General features: G+C 50.6%; 1 protein-coding gene across 1 annotated transcript in view; it reads right to left on the bottom strand.

Annotated features, from left to right (window-relative positions):
- The window catches only part of LOC119976017 (N(G),N(G)-dimethylarginine dimethylaminohydrolase 1-like), a 76,718-nt gene extending 60,895 nt beyond the window's left edge, over positions 1-15,823 (bottom strand). Inside the window, exon 1 of the mRNA XM_038816077.1 lies at positions 14,491-15,823. Within this exon, the coding sequence (XP_038672005.1) occupies positions 14,491-14,802 (312 nt within the window). The 5' untranslated portion in view covers positions 14,803-15,823. The remainder of the gene's footprint in view (positions 1-14,490) is intronic.
- Between the last annotated feature and the right edge of the window lie 4,765 nt (positions 15,824-20,588).

Below are 20,588 nucleotides of genomic sequence, written 5' to 3'. Positions count from 1 at the left end.
CATCATAACTTGGCTTTGGCTAGAACATGAATCATTTTCAGCTCCTTCCGGTGCCAAGAGCAGAGGCATGGGGGTGAGGATGCAGCCCATGCTTTGACGCTTCACTGACCATTCCTGGAAAAATTGCATTGAATGGTGCTCCCCCCCTTGAGAAAATTACAGCAAGGATCAGGCACAGTAGTTAGCACTGCTGCCTATCAGCTACAGGGACCCAGGTTCAATTCCGGCCTCGGGTAACTGTCTGTGTGGAGCTTGCACTTCCTCCCATGTGTGTGTGTGTGTGGGTTTCCTCCGAGTGCCCCAATTTCCTCCCACAGTCCAAAGATGTGCATGTTAGGTAGAGTGACCTTGCTGAATTGCCCCTTTATGTTCAAAAAGTTAGGAGGGCTTACAAGATAGGGTCAGGCATGGATCTAGGTGGAGTACTCTTTCCACGTGTCAGTGCTGACTCGATGGGCTGAGTGGCCACCTTCTGCACTGCATAGATTATATGCGATTCTACGAGAAGTCCGTGATGTGTTAGGCAGGCTGGGTCGACGTGGACTGCACTTGATGCAGTGTAGCAAGAGACAGATCTCCAACACCTGATAAGATGCAACACGATTATATTTAACGTCTTAACTAATATACATGTTCAACTGTGGGTTGATACTATACTGACTTGACTGGAGACCTAGTACTAGCCTGACCAGACTTACTAGCTACCGCATGGTGTTTGCACTGGTTAGCTCACGAACTCTGACTGTCTCAGAGGCTTGGTCCCGAGAGAGCGGGAAACCTGGTGCCCTCTGGCTTTATAGTGGTAGTGTCCTGTCTGGTGATTGGCTGCTCTGTTCTGCGTGCTTACTGGTCATCCTGTGTGTCAATCACTGCCTATCTGCACACCATCATATACATAGATGTATATTATGACAGTCAGCAGAGTAAATTCTCTCCCAAGCATTTCCCCCAGAGTCATAGTTCAGCAATGGCTCTCGTTGTTCTATGGTCCACAATCTACATTTCCCTACTTGATGCCTAGATAAATAACAGCAAGTCCCAGGAATAGCAGAATCCCTTGTTTGTGCACCAGCTACGAGCTACCGCCATTTGAATTATCTTCATAAAAGGATCAGGGTGAACATGCACTGACTGGACAGAAATACTGGGTCCCTTACCAACAAAAAGCTTGTTAGATTGAGACAGGTCAACGATAAGTGAACCACGTAAAATGCTGAATTGCCTACTTCTCTATGCAAGTCGATACTGGAATAAATAAAAACGCCACTCATTTGGGGCGTTTGACCACAAATCTCCAAAAGCGGGAAGGTAGGTTAACAATAGCAGTTAATAATGCTCAGGTTCCCTGACTCTTTGGTGTACAAAAGCCAGGATGTTCAGCTAAACACTGATAAAACACTGGCTGGGGCCCCAGCTGGAGCAGCGTCTCCAGTTCCAGACACCGCCACAGCCTGAGAGAGAGACTAGACATTTACTGGAATTTCTTTAGGGACCCATGTGGAACTGTGGGTAGTCTGCAGACAGTGGGATGGTTCCATTTGGGGCAGAGGAGCCTAAAAATAAAAAAAAGGGTTTAATTATTTCCAATGGCTGCAGGGCCAATACCAGATGCAAAATGATCTGCAACGGGACCAAAGGGGAGGCTTTATGGAGCAGAGGTACAGGAGGGAAGGTCAGAGAGCGCCTATAGAGATGGCACGGACTGGTAGGGCAGCACGGTAGCACAAGTGGATAGCACTGTGGCTTCAAAGCGCCAGGGTCCCAGGTTCGATTCCCCGCTGGGTCACTGTCTGTGTGGAGACGGCATGTTCTCCCTGTGTCTGCGTGGGTTTCCTCCGGGTGCTCCAGTTTCCTCCCACAGCCCAAAGACGATTGGCCATGATAAGTTGCCCTTAGTGTCCAAAAAGGGTAGGAGGGGTTATTGGGTTACGGGGATAGGGTGGAAGTGAGGGCTTAAGGGGGCCGGTGCAGACTCGATGGGCTGAATGGCCTCCTCCTGCACTTTATGTTCTATGTATGACTGGATGGATCAAATGGACTCCTGCTGAACTGTAATATTCTTTGACAACAACCTAGGAGGAGGTTAGAGAGAACAGAAGCGGTAACCATAATACACCCCCTCTGGACTGGTAAAGGGGTCTCAGCAAGTTTCATTCAAACTCAACAGACAAAAATCATAATGATTAAAATAAACTTCTCTGAGGATATCATCGAGAGATAGTGTTTTGTTTCAAATATATAAAGTTTGCGAGAGCTCTTTTTCTGGTCACGTGCATTCCTGTCTCCATGGGGGTTTTGGTTTGCGGTTAAAGCCATTTGAAATACTGCAGAAACCTGAAGCTGGCTCCTGGGATCCTCTCGACCACATGCATGCACATTTCCCAGATCACTGACCCTCAAATCCCCTCTTCAACAGGCATGGGGCCCACAGCATTCACGCCACCCACCACTTCCTCTGCATCAATAAAAAGAAAAGGCGTATATAAAAGGGACTGTATGAGTGTGTGTGTGTGTGTGAATATTGCACTCAGCCAAGGGAGGAACAATCACCGCTGGCCCACACCCAGAGAGCCACTGGGTGCCTGTCCCATTGCTCAGCTCGATAAATGGGTCACCTCGAGCACAGTCCAACTTTAACACTACACATTTCCAGCTATCACTTATCTTTACTGGGCTTGGGGGGGACTGCGGTGGAAGGAGGCGAACTGAGGACCTCGCACAAGCAGTACTAAAATACACTTCCCTTTTCAAGAGGCGCATTGTGTGGGTCCGCCTGCACCACGAGGCAGCACAGGACTCTGAGTCAAGACAAACAGCTTATATTTATACAGGGCCCCTAATATAATAACATGCCCCAAGAGACTTCACATGAGCATTAGAAACCTCTGATGCCGGGCCATAATAGAGTGACCAGAAATCTGAGGTTTTAAGAAGTGTCTTAAAGCAGGAGGATGCTGGAGAGGGCGGCACAGTGGTTAGCACTGCTGCCTCACAACTCGAGGGTCCCAGGTTCAATTCCGGCCTCGGGTGACTGTCTGTGTGGAGTTTGTACTTACTCCCCGTGTCTGCGTGGGTTTCCTCCGGGTGCTCCGGTTTCCTCCCACACAGTCCTAAAATGTGCGGGTTAGGTGGATTGGCTATGCTAAGTGTCCTTTGTGTCCAGAAAGATTAGGTGGGGTTACTGGATAGGGTGCATGCACAGGCTTGAACCGGGTGCTCTTTCCAAGAGCCGGTGCCGACTCGATGGGCCGAATGGCCTCCTCCTGCACTGTAAATTCTATGATTGTATGCAAGTGGAACTCCAGATCTCAGGCGACTGAAGACACATCTACAAATGGTGGAGCGATTAAAAATGAGGAAATCCGAATTAGAGGCTCACATATATTAAAATGTTGTGGGGCTGGAGAGGCTTAGAGATAGTGAGATCCCCCAGTGTTAAACAATTACATGAGTACTGAGTCAGTATACCTCCCCACCCGCTCCCTCCTACATACACCCCAGCTGCATACACCCCACTTCTGGGAACCGGAGATTTTAAAATTAGCCAGGACCCCTGCTCCAGCACACGAAAAGCACACAGCTGCCAAATTCATTCAAACCCAGCTGTGATGCCTGCCACAGCTGAGTAACTTATCTGTCACTCAACCATGGAGGATCGGCCACTTGGATGGGAGGCATCGGAAGGCTGGCTGCACCCAGTCAACTTCAGGATGGAGTTTGGAGTGGGAGTGGGGAAAAACAGTTTGTAAAAGAGATTTGCTGAAATAAAAAATGCTCATCTCTCCTCCCCCCCCCCCCCCCCCCCCCCCGACCCCATCCACAGCCTCTTCTCCCTCCCAAACTCCAGCCTCAAAAACCTTTCCGAGACATCTGTGTATCTCCAAGTCCTGCCTCTTGAGATCCCCTAGTTTAATCGCTCCCAGATAGGCCTGATGGGCTGAAGGGCCTCTTTCTGTGCTGCAAAGCTCGACGACTCGATAAGTGTGCCTTCAGCGAGCTCAGCCTGAAGCTCGGGAATGCCCTCTCTTTTTTCACATTCAGGCATTCCTTAAAACCAACCTCCACCGGTCACCTGAACTAATATTTCCTTGTGTGGCCTTGTGGCATATTTTGTTTTGTGATTCTCCTGTGAAGTTCTTAAGCACGTTTGATGATGTTAAAGGCACTATGTGAAGTAAAGACAAGCTGCCGCACTTCACCCTCCTTTGTCAGATCTATGAAACACTGCATAAGTGGTTATAAATAGACCCAAGAGTCACACGACAGCCCACACTGCTCTCTTGCATACTGTGCTTCTAGCAAATAGACTGCAGAAGCCCAGATCCGATTAAAAGTAGTAGGGGACGAGAGTGTGTGAAGCATTAGCAGCTATGTTGAGCAGTCAATCTCTGTAAATTCAATGCAATATTCCCACATCGATGGTCAGTCAGTGGGCACCAAGGGGATCAAATCCCATTCCAGGGCTTGAGTGCAAATATTGAAAAAGTGAAATCAAGGTTGCCACGTCCATGACAGTACTGAAGGAATGCTGCAGTGTTAATGTAAGCCTACTTGTGACAATAAAGATTATATATTAAACTGAGACTCTCTCACCCCCCCCAAACCTCTCCAGCCGTGTCCCCAGCCCTGCTTGTTTGGGTGCATGCAAAGGATCCGATAGTGCTGTTGGGAAGGAGAGAAGCGAAGGTTACCTCTGGTGGCCTCATAAAATCCCTACAGTACACAAGGTGGCCATTCGGCCCATTGAGTCTGCACCAACCCCCTGAAAGAGCACCCCACCCAAGCCAACCCCCCGTTACCCTACTATCCTTTTGGACACTAAGCGGCAATTTAGAATAGCTAATCCACCTAACCTGCACATCTTGGTACTGGGGGAGGAAACTGGAGCTTCCAGAAGAATCCCCCGCAGACACAGGGGAGAAAGTGCAAGCTCCTCACAGACAGTCACCCGAGGTGGGAATGGAACCCGGGTCCCTGGTTCCGTGAGGCAGCAGCGCCTCACAATGTCCAATGATAACCCATTTATCAAACACAGATGATCTGGTCATTAACATATTTCTCTCAGTGTGAGTTTGCTGTGTGTGTGTGTGTTTGTGTTTGGCTGGCACCTTCCCTACATTACAGGAGATGATTACCCTTCAGAAGCAGCTCGTTGTCTGTGAAGTACATCAAGCCAACCAGCAGGATGAAAGGCGGGATATAAATGCAAATCTTCCTTTAATATTGCTGCCGGAGACAGCACGGGAGAATGCCGGATGGCCGTTTTTGCAGAGCTAATGGAGGGGTCGTGACCTCAGCACAGGCACACATGATGTCGAATGCTTTCAATCTCACTCTGGCCCCTGGATGTTTCTGCCTTATGAAAAGCAGCTGTGCGGCTTCAGTCTGGAACATTCTATGACAAAAGAATTAACAAAATAAAAGCCTGATGTTCATATCTGAAACGTTACTCGGCTTATGCAAGGCGAGGGCAGAAAGCCTGAAGCAACTCTCTCCCATCCAACACTTATCAGGAATATCAGCTCCTGCACAACGCCTGTTAAAAAATATATCCAGTGTTGCCCGGCTGACGTGTCCTTCATGTTAATGACTACACATTGCACTACACTGAAAAACCACTCAGAATGACTACAGCGCAGAAGAGGCCATTCAGCCCATCCGAGTCTGCACCACCCTTTGAAAGAACACCCTGCCTAGGCCCAATCTGCTGCCCTTTGGACATTAAGGGGCAATCTAACATGGCCAATCCACATAACCTGCATCTTTGGACTGTGGGAGGAAACCGGAGCACTCGGAGGAAACCCACACAGACACGGGGAGAACGTGCAGACGCCACACAGATAGTCACCCAAGGCGGGAATTGAACCCGGGTCCCTGGTGCTGAGGCAGCGGTACTAACCACGCCACTCATGTTTGGCTTCATGTAAATCTCTGGGTCATCCCAGACCCTACAAATCAGGCTTTTCTTTGCTCGTCTTCAAAACACAGTCTACAATATTCCAGTTTATTGAAACAACTGGAAGTTTTTGTGGGGGGAGTAATGGTTACTCAAGTCACAGGTGGACAATGGCACCAGCAGAAAATCCCAGTCACAGTGTGCAGAAACCTGCCCGCTGCAAAAGGCAAGAAAAAAAGATCATTGTTGTTTCCAGGTCTAATTGCTGGCAGAATTTCCAGAAAATCAGTCAGAGACTGAGGTTCAAAGAAAAAAAAAGATTTAATAACAACTGCATCACAGATGTTTACAGTTATCCAGACTAAAAATGCTGGAAACTACTGATTATTGTTTAATGTTGGTGGGTGTAAATTTGGGGAAAAAATGGGGAAAAGGAGAATAAAAATATATATTTTTTTAAATGTGGAAACAGCCAGATCCTTCAGGATAATACTTCAACAGAGAGCACTCCCAACAGGCTTCATGTCGAATGTAGGCCCCAGCTCCAAAGAGGTTGGGCCACTCCCTTTCTGCTGAACACTAAGTATTTCCAGTTCTTTGTTTTCCAACGCACCATAGGTGGCCTGCCAGCAATAGACTGTGAAGGTCACAGAGGTCAAGGCAAAATGTCAAGCTAAATCAGAAAGACTCAATCGTCTCGGGCTCTCCACTCGGAGGGAAGCAGATGGGTGACCAGATACTGTTGCTTAAAATTATGAACACGGGTTTCATAGAATCCCTACTGTGCTGAAGGAGGCCATTTGGCTCATCACATCGATGCCTACCCCCTGAAAGAGCACTCTACCTCGGCCCACTCCCCTGCCCTGTTCCCATTGGTCTATCCCTAAATTGGTAGTGTCGATATTGAGAAAAAGTGTGTCCATTTGTGGAAGAGTACAAAAACAATCAGGGCCTTGGGTGCCAGGAAGTCACTAATAAATCTAGAGTGGAACTTGCAGCTTCCTGGAGTATTTGGGACAAATAACAGAATCATAAAATAGCTACAGTGCGGAAGGAGACCATTCAGCCAATTGGGTTTGCAGTTCAATAGAAAGAGGAATCTTCCTTGGCCAATTGTCAATTCTGCTCTCAGTTTCAACAATGCTCAACACCCAGGTGTCAGCAACTTGGTTTAAATGACAAAAAGGCGAAATTTAGATCCCCTCTTGGCACAGTCTGAGGGACAGCCCATCACTGTCCACTTCCGAAGCTGGCAGGCATGCCCAGCCATGCACTCGAGACGCCAATCTCCTGCTCAACCCAACTCTGGCTCGGAGCCAAGGATTGAACAACAGCGAAATAATAATTAGCTGCACCCCTGACCCCTGGGCCGAGGAAGGAACAAGAAGACCCTTGAGCACACAAGAGTCCCCTCTGTATGGAGCTGCGTCCACAATTGGCTCCAAGTGTTGCAAGGGAAACAATTTCAAGCAGAATCGTATTACTCCGTCCCGAGTGAATTCAAAAGGTTTCATTCAACACTCGTCACAGGGGGAGGGCAGAATGGTTCACTCGCTCTCTCTCACAGGATTGTAAACCATGGAACTCTTTGCTCTGTCATCTCTTCCTATTAAAAAGGACTTGAAAAATGCCAACTTCCTTTCATCACCTCACTACTTTCATAGACTTAACAGAACACAAACAGACTGTGGCCCGAACTCTTGGCATTTACCCTGCACATTATTCATCTCGTCCCATTGACATAGAAGGATATCTATCTTCTTTTTCAATGCATCTATTCCATTGGTCTCTGCTACTCAAATCATTTCAAAAGTAAAGTTGGTGGGCATCGAGGGAAATAGACTTGCCTGGCTACGGGGATAGAGTGGTGCAGAAACAAGGTCGGTAGTCTCCGACCCCCCCCCCCCCCCCGCCGCAGGGTCGGAGAATCGCCCGGGATCGGCATCAATCCCGCCCCCTCCGTGGCCGGAATTCTCCGCTACCCAGGATTCGGCGGGGACGGGAATCCCGCCGCGATTCTCCGATCCTCGATGGGCCGAAGTCCCGCCGCTGACAGGCCTCTCCTGCCGGTAGGAATTGAAGCACCTCTGGTGCCGGCGGGAGCAGGCGGTGCGAGCGGGCCCCACGGTCCTTGGGGGAGGGGGGGGCCGCGGGGAGATCGGACCCCAGAGGGTGCCCCCCACGGTAGCCTGGCCCGCGATCGGGGCCCACCGATCGGCCGGCGGGCCTGTGCTGTGGGTACACTCTTTTTCTGCCGCCGCCGCCACGGCCTCCACCATGGCGGAGGCAGAAGAGACTCCCTCTACCTCGCATGCGCCGGGATGACGTCAGAGGCCGCTGATGCTCCGGCGCATGCGCGGCCTCACGCCGGCCGGCGAAGGCCTTTTGGCCAGATGTTTGCGCCGGCTGGCGGGGCGGAAAGGCCGTTCGCGGCGGCTGGCGGGGAGCCAAAGGCCGTTCGCGCCTATCGGCGGGGCGCCAACCCCTCCGGTGCAGGCCTAGCCCTTAAAAGGTGCGGAGAATTCCACATCTTTGGGGAGGCCCGACGCCGGAGTGGTTGGCGCCACTCCGGTACGCCGGGACCCCCCCGCCCCGCCAGGTAGGGGAGAATACCGCCCCAGAATTCACCAATTTGCTCTACTGAGAGCCAGCATGGACTCGATGGGCCAGGAGGCCTCCTTCTGCGCAGTAACGGGCTTAACAGTTTTGGAGTTGCAAACCCCAGGACAGCTAGGATTCCAGCTCAGTGTTAATAGATGCGAGGCCCCTTTAAGTACCTTTTTGTTTCTTTAATAGTGGGCATATCCTAATTGACTGACATTTGATGCCGATTCCTGTTCCAAAAAAGCCAATGGAAAGTCGATGCTTTTTATTTAGTAACACCTCCATTCACTTCCGTCAGCCTCACCACTGCCCCCCCCTCCTAACATGACTTGCACCCCCCCTCCCCCCTCCGAACATGATTCACTTAGTAGTCACAAAAACTCTCAAACCTCAAAGTGAGGGAGAGGTCTACGACACCTCCACTGGCATACTGCTCCCCTCCTTGTGGAGGCGATTCCCACAACATGAGCCTGCTCTGGATGAAGATGTTTTCTGGAATTGGTGATTATCTTCCAGTTATAGCCCATGTTTTCTCACGGGAGCAAAGAAGGCAGAGAGGTGACTTGATAGAGGTGTACAAGGTGACGAGAGGCATGGATAGAGTGGATAGCCAGATACTTTTCCCCAGGGTGGAAATGGCTGTCATGAGGGGGACATAATTTTAAGGTGACTGGAGGACGGTATAGGGGAGATGTCAGAGGTAGGTTCTTTTCACAGAGAGTGGTGGGTGTGTGGAATGCATTGCCAGCAGAGGTGATGGAGTCAGAGTCATTAGGGACATTTAACCGACTCTTGCACAGGCACATGGACAGCAGTAAATTGAAGGGGTGTAGGTTGGGTTGATGTTAGATTAGGATAAATGGTCGGCACAACATCGTGGGCTGAAGGCCCTGTACTGTACTGTTCTATGCTCTATGCTGCAGTTTTCTCATGGTGGTACAGTGGTTAGCACTGCTGCTTCACAGTGCTAGGGAACGGGATTCGATTCCATCCTTGGGTCACTGTGTGGAGTTTGCACGTTCTCCCCATGTCTATGTGGGTTTTCTCCCATAGTTCAAAGGTGTGCAGATTACATCAATTGGCCAAGATCAATGCAGTGGGTTATGAGCAGAAGGCTGGGGAACGGGCCTAGATAGAGCACTCTTTCAGAGGGTCTGCAGATCTTTTGGTTCTGGGGTGAGAGGGTCTGCAGATCTTTTGGTTCTGGGGTGAGACCCACACAGACATGGGGAGTATGTGCAAACTCCACACAGACAGTGACCCGGGGCCGGGATCGAGCCCGGGTTCTCGGTGCCATAAGGCAGTAGTGCTAACCACTGCGCCGCCATGCCTCTCCTATTCTTAATAGTCCTACCTGATGAACCTTTGGTGTCTCATACTGCTGGTGTTGAGGTAAATTACATCTGAATGGGGGGCCTCTTCTGTCCAGGTCCCCTTTTTGCCACATGCCCCTCAACAAGGTCTAGGTACGTATACCTCTTCATTGTGAGTTTGCACATCATTACTCACATTTACAAGTGAGTCACTCTTGAGCACTGACTTGTTTTATTAATATGGACACAAAATCCAGCTACACTGGAATAATGTACAGGTGCCTGCAGGGACCCCACCCAAGGAACCTCATAGCAAATGAAGCATCCACATTTGCAACTTGCACACTCTCACGAGGAAAATCAAGAGCAGAGGAGAGAAACCACAGACAATTGCAATGAAAAGTCAGATCAATCAGCCTTTGAGCAAGAATGTAGAAACAGGAGGAGGCCATTCAGCCCTTCAAACCTCTTCTACCATTCAACAAGACAACACTTGATTTGCATCCTGCCTCCACTTACCCACCTTAATTCCATTTCCCTCAGTACCTTTTGCGGGTAAATATACATTGATCTCAGATTTATAAACTGAGACGGCATCTCAGATCTTTGCAGCTGGTCCCACCTTATACATGACCAATTTCCTAACTGCTCTCCGAAATTATGTTCTGCAATGTTTTACAATCTCAACTGAACAGCTAGTTCACAGATATGAAAAAAGGTATCCGTTTGGAGCTTAAGTGAAGATTAATGAGTTCCGTCATTCGGTTCAATTTAGTGCTCTCCTAAAGTAGATTTCGATTTTGCCACAAACAACTTAAAATTGCTAGCTTTCAGTTAGTGTTTCATGCAACATAGTGGTCGTGGTGGGGGGGGGGGGGGGGGAAAGAGAGAGAGAGAGAGAGAGAGAGAGAGAGAGAGAGAGAGAGAGAGAGAGAGAGAGAGAGAGAGAGAGAGAGAGAGAGAGAGAGAGAGAGGAAGAGAGAGAGAGAAAGATTCTGAGCATCTAACTACCTCAAAGCCAAAAGTCAACGATCGAGCCTCAGAAACCTCTTGTGAAAGGCCACCAGATGTCAGAGGATCAGAAAGGTCACAGCTTTAATCCTGGATTCCCGGTGTTAGCCAGGGCTCCTGATCATCACCCAATGATCCCTGCTGGATAATATACACGGATGAACTTTGGACTTTGACCCTTTTGCTGGCGAGAATAGAAAGGCTGGCAGAACTATGGCAGTTGGACAGATCAGCTATGATCTAATTGAACGGTGGAGGAGATTCAAGTGGCTGAACAGACCCTTTCACTGTGTCGGTTCAACTTCGATGCCTCCCTCCCAGGTCCAACAACAAGACTTATTATATATTTAGTGTGGCCAATCCACCTACCCTGCACATCTTTGTGTTGTGGGGGTGAGACCCACACAGACACGGGGAGAATGTGCAAACTCCACATGGACAGTAACTCAGGGCCAGGATCGAACCTGGATCCTCTGCATCATGAGGCAGCAGTGCTAACCACTGCGCCAGTGCCGCCCAACAGGAATTTTATATAAATGCCTTTTTGTGTGCAAAGCAGCACGCCGAGTTCTTTGGGAGGTGGCAGCTGACCAAACTGGACCCCCAGTAAAAGGCAGTGCAAAAAGACTGTGTAAAAGTTTGGTTTTAAGGAAGGGTATAAAAAGGATAAAGAAAGGCGGATTTGTTGCTTTCTTTTCTCATTCATTGATGCAAAGTGGCCATCATTAGCAATGTGTATTGCCCTTGAGCTGGTGAACCAAGCGCTGGTTACGTCGGTCCTTCCAAGACGATAGCAGCCTTGGAAATCAATCAAAGCTGACAAGTTGTTACATCGCATCTTATCAATGGTTCACATTGTAGCCACTGACACTCCCCAGTGCGGTTGCTGCACAAGAATACAAGAAATAGGAGCAGGGGAGACCAGTCAAGCCTGCTCCAACATTCAGTTTTAACTTTACTTCCCCTGCCGTTCTCCATAACCCTTTTCCCCGAGACACCAAAAATCTGCTTCCCCCAACTTTAAACATACTCAACAATGGAGAACCCACAACCCTCTGAGATAGGGAATTCCAAAGATTCACAACCCCTTGAGTGGATCGATTTCTCATCTCAGTCCAAAGTGATTTGCCCTTTATCTCAAGGCTCTACCCCAGTGTTTCAGATTCCCCGACCAGTGTAACAACTTTTCAGCCTCTTGACCTATCGAGCCATTTCAAATCTTCTGTTTCAATGAGATTGCCTTTAATTCTTCTAAACTCCAGAGAATTTAATCCCAATTTACTCATCCTCAAAACATAGCACAGCCTCCTCCCGCAGACCAATTTATTGAGCACTCGCTCCGCCACCTCTAATGTAAGTGTAACAAGCTTCAGTGCGAAGTCCAAAACTGCACATAGCATGTGGACTCATCAAAATCTTGTACAATTGTAGCAAGACTTTGTTTTATTTATTTAAGTCTTGTATTCCAAAAAAGGCCAACCATGCCATTTGTCTTCCTAACTGCTCGTTGGGCCTACATGCTAACGTTCTGCACCCAGTTGTGCAAGCATGCCCAAGTCTCTTTGAACATCAAAACGTACAAGTTTGCCAACATTTAAAAAATATTCTAACTCAGCCTTAAACATATCGTCTGGCCCTCCTAGCTCCACTGTGCTTTGGGGAGGAGAGCTCCGCAGACCAACATCTATTCACGATGAAGCCTGCCCAGTGTGTATCTGGCAGGACACCAGACATCTGCACTGGCCCATTCTTTCTTGCAAATCCTCAAACAAAATTCTAGCTAATAGCCCCACACGCCCAGCAGGAATCCAAAACCTGTGGGAGGAAGCAGAGAGCAATGCCTATTTGGGGGGGGGGGGGGGGGAAGGACAATCATGCAATGAACATAGTGCTACAGAGTTCACTGGGTGAGGAGGCCCACTATAGCCGCAGACAAGTCTAGTTTGATCCCAAAACAGAGAACAGTTATCTGAAGGGTGAAGGCTCATCGTTCAACTTAATGGGGGGGGGGGGGGGGGGTGCTTTGAAAGAGGCAGAGTTCAGAAGGTGGTCATTCAGCCCACTGAGTATGCACTGACCCTCCAAGAGAGCACCCGACCTCAGCCCAAACCGCTGCCCTATCCCTGTAGCCCCTGATGACTTAAGGGACTATTTAGTACGGCCAATCCACCCAACCTGCACATCTTTGGACTGTGGAGGAAACCCACGCAAACACGGGGAGAAAGTGCAGACTCCTCACCGACAGTCACTCAAGGTCGGAATTGAACCCAGGACCCTGGCGCTGTGAGGCAGCAGTGTTAATCGGTGTGCCTCAGCACTTGAAGGCTCAGAGTTAAAGTGCCGCAGCTCCCAGTCAGCCGCCAAGAGTGTCCCGAGCCCATCAGCCATATCCATGGAGATGCCCGCCACTTTACTACACTGAACCAATTATATTTTTAAGAAAGATTGTCAATGGCAGGAGAGGGTGGGATTAGGCTCTGTTCTATTGCCCTACATTGTTGAGTCTGCTACGTACGCACAAAGGTATATATACACACACATACACCAATATGCTCACGTGCACATACAATATCCACTTGGAGGAATCTATGAAACGGTAATTGTGTCACAAGCCACCAGCTACAGTGGAAAGTGGGAAATGACAAACTGGCACATCCCAACAACACTATTTGACGTAAACGAGTGTCAGGTGATGAGATCACGACACTGTGGAAAGTGACTCATCCTGTGTGTATATAGAAAAAGTCAGGTTTTAATGTAACACAAGTCTCAGATTTGGCCTCGGAGATTAAAGCAAGTGACTCTTTAACTCTTTGAAGGGCCGGACAACTTAGAAAGTAGCAATTCCAGAGAGACAGAGCTGAGAAAGTAGAGGGAAAAAACTAAGACAATGAGAGGTCAGAGGAGGAATGAATGTTAAAGGTTGGAAAAGGGCAGCAGGCGGAAAGACGACAGGATGATGAGGGCCAGAGAGCAAGTAGGGTTGGGGGGGCATCCCAGGGGCGAGGGCGGCCGGGGCACCCCGGGGCGAGGGCGGCCGGGGGCACCCCGGGGCGAGGGCGGCCGGGGGCACCCCGGGGCGAGGGCGGCCGGGGGCACCCCGGGGCGAGGGCGGCCGGGGGCACCCCGGGGCGAGGGCGGCCGGGGGCACCCCGGGGCGAGGGCGGCCGGGGGCACCCCGGGGCGAGGGCGGCCGGGGGCACCCCGGGGCGAGGGCGGCCGGGGGCACCCCGGGGCGAGGGCGGCCGGGGGCACCCCGGGGCGAGGGCGGCCGGGGGCACCCCGGGGCGAGGGCGGCCGGGGGCACCCCGGGGCGAGGGCGGCCGGGGGCACCCCGGGGCGAGGGCGGCCGGGGGCACCCCGGGGCGAGGGCGGCCGGGGGCACCCCGGGGCGAGGGCGGCCGGGGGCACCCCGGGGCGAGGGCGGCCGGGGGCACCCCGGGGCGAGGGCGGCCGGGGGCACCCCGGGGCGAGGGCGGCCGGGGGCACCCGGGGGCGAGGGCGGCCGGGGGCACCCGGGGGCGAGGGCGGCAGTATTTGAGGGCAGGGCGCCAGAGGGATCATTCAGAAACGGTACTGAAGAAGACTTAAGTGGGGAAGCTTCTCCCTCACCTCACCCCCCAACACCCACCCCCACCCCCCAGGCCTGAACTCTATCGGTCTCACCTCTCTCCTCCTGCTGGGGTCCCCGGGCCGGGTGATAAGTGCAGTGTCTCCCTGAACCACCACAATGTCCTCCACACACAGGCTGTGAGGCAGCCCAGGCTCCTCGGACGCCGGCAATTCGATCACCTGTAAACCCAGCTTCTGCCGCAGGATGCCGGTGTAAACCCCAAGCTGGCGGTGCAGTTTGGCCGAGTCCAGCGCGGATGCTTGCTTCTCCACTTCCTTCTTCTCCTCTTCCTCCCGCTCTCTCTGTCCCACTGTCGCCGGGACCCCCCTGACGATGGCGTGGGTGTATTTCCCAAAAGATGACATGATATCCGATGGAAGCAACCTGCCTTTTCCCTGGACCTGGGATCCAGACTCACTCCTCTGAAGGTGATGTTTTTGCGAAGCACAAACTGCTTGAAATCCAATTTCAACAATTGACTGATCAGTTTCACTCAGAATTCGATTGATTGTAATTGATTAATTTGTTTCTGTTTTTGGTCCAAGTTATCTATTTTCCCCCTCTTTACCTCTATTTCTCTCCAATTGCCTCTGTCTAACTCTCTACATCGCTCTATCGTCAATTGGCCCTGTTAAACTCTCTATATCTTTTCAATTTCCCCTGTTTAACTATATCGCTCTTTGTATCTCCAGTTGCCCCTGTTTAACGCCCTATGTATCTACTCCACCCCTATCTATTCCTATTTGCTATATTCCCCGACCCACCTTGTTGCAATGAACTTCTGGCTGATTTGATTTGAACGGCACATAAAGATGGGCATCAGAAATCCTTTTCTTTCTTCCTGGGATCCTCCCAGCCCGCTTGAACCAGCTCCCTTTGATTATTATTGGAAAAGATTTGTTCCCCACCCAACCCGTCAATTGAATTCTGGAGAAACGTTTTTAATATAAATCAGATTTTCGCAAGTTGAAATCAACGCCGGCTGCCCCCCTCCACCCTCAAACCCGACCTAAGATTGAAGTTGAGGCGGATCCCAGATTCTCCTCACTCACTCATGGTGCCAAATCCTGCCCTCGGGTAACAAGGCGGCCTCTGTCCTGTCCTCAAATCGCTTTCTTCCCATCAAATCCCCTTTCCTGCTTGTGATTTCCTTCTTGCTGTCAATTTGTCCTTTCCCCTTTCTTTTTCTCTCTCCTTTCTTTCTTTCTTTCTCTTTCTTTCTCTCTCTCTCTCTCTCTCCCTCCCTCCTCGCCTTTCGGACTCTCCTTTTGTTTTTCTTTCAAACCGCTTTCGGCTGCTGATCAGTTTTAAAAACTCGGATAACGGGAGCGAGGTTTGAACCCTGCCTGATCGCGCCTCTTATGTTAAAACGGAGTAGTTACAAAAAGAGAAGAGGCTGAGAGAGAAAGACCCAGTTTATAAAAAAAACCGAGACAGAGAATGGGGAGGAAAATGAAAGCAGACAACGCCACCTTGTGACTGCTTTGCTCCTCTCTGCTCAGATTGAGTTTTGTTATTCTTTCATGGGGTTTATTTACCCATCCCTAATTGTCCTTGAGCTGAGTGGTTTGTTCCAGCCATTTGCGAGGCGGTGAAGAGCCAGCAGCTCTGTGGGTGCACCTCCGCCACAGGAGGCAGCTCACCACTACCTTCTCCAGGGCGATTAGGGGTGGGACAATAAATGCTGGCCCAGCCCGAGACCCCCTGAATGGATAAAGCAAAACATGGCCTGGGGATCTGAAATCAGGGGTAGCACACGGTAGCACAGTGGTTAGCACTGTGGCTTCACAGCGCCAGAGTTCCAGGTTTGATTCCTGGCTTGGGTCACTGTCTGTGCGGAATCTGCACGTAATCCCCGTGTCTTTGTGGGTTTTCTCCGGGTGCTCCGGTTTCCTTCCACAAGTCCCAAAAGCCATGCTGTTAGGCAATTTGGACATTCTGAATCCTCCCTTGTGTACCCGAACAGGCCCCAGAATGTGGCGACGAGGGGCTTTTCACAGTAACTTCATTGTAGTGTTAATGTATGCCTTCTTGTGACAATAAAGATCATTATGTTAAAGAAAATCACATGGAGGCCAGGCCGGGAAAGGGTGGCAGATTTCCTTCCCTGAAGGACCTGGTTCTGGTTTTGCAACAATCGATGAGTTTTATGGTCACTGTTAACTGAGATTATTGAGGGCAGCACGGTGGCCTAGTGGTTAGCACAACCGCCTCACGACCCTGAGGTCCCAGGTTCGATCCCGGCTCTGGGTTACTGTCCGTGTGGAGTTTGCACATTCTCCCCGTGTCTGCGTGGGTTTCGCCCCCACAACCCAAAAACATGCAAGCTAGGTGGATTGGCCACGCTAAATTGCCCCTTAATTGGAAAAATGATTGGGTACACTAAATTTATTTTTTCAAAACTGAGATTTAGAACATAGAACATAGAACAGTACAGACCCTTCGGCCCTCAATGTTGTGCCGAGCCATGATCACCCTACTCAAACCCACGTATCCACCCTATACCCATAACCCAACAACCCCCCCCCCTTAACCTTACTTTAATTAGGACACTACGGGCAATTTAGCATGGCCAATCCACCTAACCCGCACATCTTTGGACTGTGGGAGGAAACCGGAGCACCCGGAGGAAACCCACGCACACAGGGGGAGGACGTGCAGACTCCACACAGACAGTGACCCAGCCGGGAATCGAACCTGGGACCCTGAAGCTGTGAAGCATTTATGCTAACCACCATGCTACCCTGCTGCCCCTATATTGTTATATATTCCAGATTTTATTAATTTAATTTAAATTTCATGCCTTGCCTCGTGGTTTATTCTCATTCGAAAGCCATCACCCCCATTATATGCTTTATTGAGAACAAACTTGCCTCTTTCTCTTTGTACTTTGAACTGGATGAAAGGTCGTAGCAAGATCTGTGCACAGCAAGCTCCCAGACAGGCATCTGAGAAATGTGGAGAGGGGGTAGGTAACTTTAGGGCAGTGAAGAGTGAGGCAGAGAGCACAGGTGGAGTGGCAGTGGGGAATGAGAATGAGGGACAGTGAGGAGGAGGGTGAGTGAGGTGGAGGGAGAGTGAGGAGGGGGGACTGTGAGGAGTGAGGTGGAGGGACAGTGAGGTTTGAGGTGAAGGAATACTGCAGATTGAAGCAGAGGGCTGCTGCAGAATGAGATGGATGGGCAAAGGAGTGATGCAGAGGGACAGTGGAGTGGGGCAGAGCAACACGAGTGAGAGAGGATCACTGGAGTGAGGGGAGGGACACTGAGGTGTGGTGGAGGGACATTGTGGAGTGAGGTGGAGGGACACCGGGGTGGGGAGGGACACTAATAAATGAGGGGGCGGGACACAACAGAGTGAAGTGGAATGAAAGAGGAGTCAGAGAGTAGGACATTTCAGAGTATCGGGAGGACAGAGCTATCATTGACTCTTGCACAGTGGGTGTGAGCTTTTCAGACTGGTGGGACACAGCACATTGAGGTGTATGAAGAGGATGGCAGTCGTTGCCTCTAGCACAGTGGGATATGGCGAATAGGCTGGTCTGGTTTATCCCCATTATGTAAAATCCATTGGTGCATCAGTGATGGGTATTTGATAATTGATGCACCAACAATTGGACGTGAGACGAGGATGAGATCCAAACGACAGGCTTTAATGCACAAGATATGCTGGCAGCAGACGTACAGAAGAAAGGCCGGCTGCCGGACAGTACGGGTTCTTATACCCTGCCTCGTAGGCGGAGCTACCTACCTCTCAACCAATCGGCTGAGAGGCACATGACTTGAATGAAAAAATGAAAATCGCTTATTGTCACGAGCAGGCTTCAAATTAAGTTACCGTGAAAAGCCCCTAGTCGCCACATTCCGGCGCCTGTTCGGGGAGGCTGTTATGGGAATCGAACCGTGCTGCTGGCCTGTTTTGGTCTGCTTTCAAAGCCAGCGATTTAGCCCTGTGCTAAACAGCCCCTAAACTTGCCTGGGCCAATGGGCAGCGCGTCTTCTGCACCAATAGCAGCTCGGTTCGAAGGTACCGTAATATCCCTAGTCATACTACCACAATAATACAACTGTCTGTGCCCATTAATGTCAAGCTCTCCACAACAGCTGGAGACTGTCACTTGTCATTTGGCATTCCTCGCCGATGGCTTGTTCTCATCTCATTTCTCATCTCTAATTGACATTAAATTGGTGGTGCAGTCCATGTGGTGCCTAACTATTGCAGACCCTGTGATGTTGGTACACCCACAGTGCTGTTAGGAAGGGAGCTCCAGGATTTTGACTCAGTGACAGTGAAGTAAAGGCAATTATTATTCCAGGTCAGGAGGGGAGTGACCTGGAGGGGAAGGTAGTGGTGTTCCCAGGTGTCTGCTGCCCTCGTCGTTCAAGAGGGTCGAACTCACGGATTTTGAAGGCACGGTGAAAGGAACTTTGGTGAGTTTCATTTTAGTTAATTCCTTCATGGGTTGTGGGCATTGCTGGCAAGGCCAGCATTTGTCACTCATCCCTAATTTTTTTATTCTTTAAATTTAGAGTACCCAATTATTATTTTTTTCCAATTAAGGGGCAATTTAGCACGGCCAATTCACCTACACTGCACATTGTTCTGGGTTGTGGGGGTGAGAGTCACACAGACAGAGGAAAAATGTGCAAACTCAACCAACTGCGGCAGCAATTTGGCCTGACCAAAATGTGGGACAAAGCTCCCATCTGCAACAACCATAGGTTCACACCAGCACTGACTGACGCCACCTTCAAAAGGTGGGGGCAGGACGGCGGGACACTGACAGTCAGGGACCTATACACGGACGGCAGGATCGCAACACTGGGCGAACTGACAGAGAAATTCCAGCTAGCCAGGGGGAACGAGCTAAGGTATCTGCAGCTTAAAAGCGTCCTACAAAAGGAGACAAGGACATACCTACAACCGTCACGACAGACACTACTGGAAGACCTACTGGACACAAGCATACTAGACAAAGGAAACTGTAGTGACATGTATGACGAACTGATCGAAAGGGCCGACACCGTACTGGACGCAACAAGAAAGAAATGGGAGGAGGACCTGGGGATTGAGATAGGGTGGGGACTCTGGAGCGAAACACTGCATAGGGTCAACTCCACCTCCACGTGCGCAAGGCTCAGCCTGACGCAGCTAAAAGTGGTACATAGAGCCCACTTAACAAGGAACCGTATGAGTAGGTTCTTCCTGGAGGTGGAGGATAGATGTGAACGGTGCCAAGTAGGCCCGGCCAACCACGCCCACATGTTCTGGTCTTGCCCCAGAATTGTGGCGTACCGGACAGCCTTCTTTGAGGCAATGTCCAAAGTGGTGGGGGTGAGAGTGGAGTCATGTCCAAAAGTGGTGGTCTTCGGGGTTTCGGACCAGCCAGATCTATTCCTGGGGAGGAGGGCAGACGCCCTTGCCTTTGCCTCCCTGATCGCCCACCGTAGAATCCTGTTTGGCTGGAGGTCAGCAGCACCACCCAGAGCTGCAGACTGGCTGTCCGACCTCTTGGAATCTCTCCAAATGGAGAAAATCAAATTCGGCATCCGAGGGTCAGACGACGGCTTCCACAGAACGTGAGATCCATTCACGCGACTGTTCCGGGACCTGTTTGTGGCCAACGAACAAGAGGAAGAATAGCCAGGTAGACAAGAATCAGAGGAAAGTAGTCAAGAATCAGGGTAAAGTAGCCAAGGCATGAAAGGGAGAATAGACCGGGAGGGAGGGAGGGAGGGGGGGAGGGAGAGAGAGGGCTGGGGGGCAGAGACAGCTAAACCTGAGGAAAGAAAGGCGAACTGTGGAGGGGGGGGACAAGAGAGGAGAACCAGCGAGGTGGGGGGGGGGGGGGGGCGCAGGGAAATGGGAGCCGGAAGGAAGGTACGGGATACCAAAACGAGCATGACATGTGGGGAACGAGGAAAATAAAGATGGAGGACTGGAGGAGCAGCAGAAGCGGAGGCGAGCACGAGACGGCAGCGAGATTCGTCCGGGAGAAGCAGGCGACAACAACACGAAACACAGCCAAGTATCGCCCACTGTAATTATCTCCCCGGCACCCAAATGTATATTTGCCTCCCTAATCCCCCCTCCCCCCGCAAACAGTCGCCTACTTATGTGTTGTAAATAATTTTGCCAGATGTACAGAGCT

The sequence above is a fragment of the Scyliorhinus canicula genome, chromosome 13, assembly GCF_902713615.1.
Source record: "Scyliorhinus canicula chromosome 13, sScyCan1.1, whole genome shotgun sequence".
Lineage (NCBI taxonomy): Eukaryota > Metazoa > Chordata > Chondrichthyes > Carcharhiniformes > Scyliorhinidae > Scyliorhinus > Scyliorhinus canicula.
The sequence above is the reverse complement of the archived record's forward strand: the minus strand, read 5'-3'. Positions and strand labels throughout refer to the sequence as shown.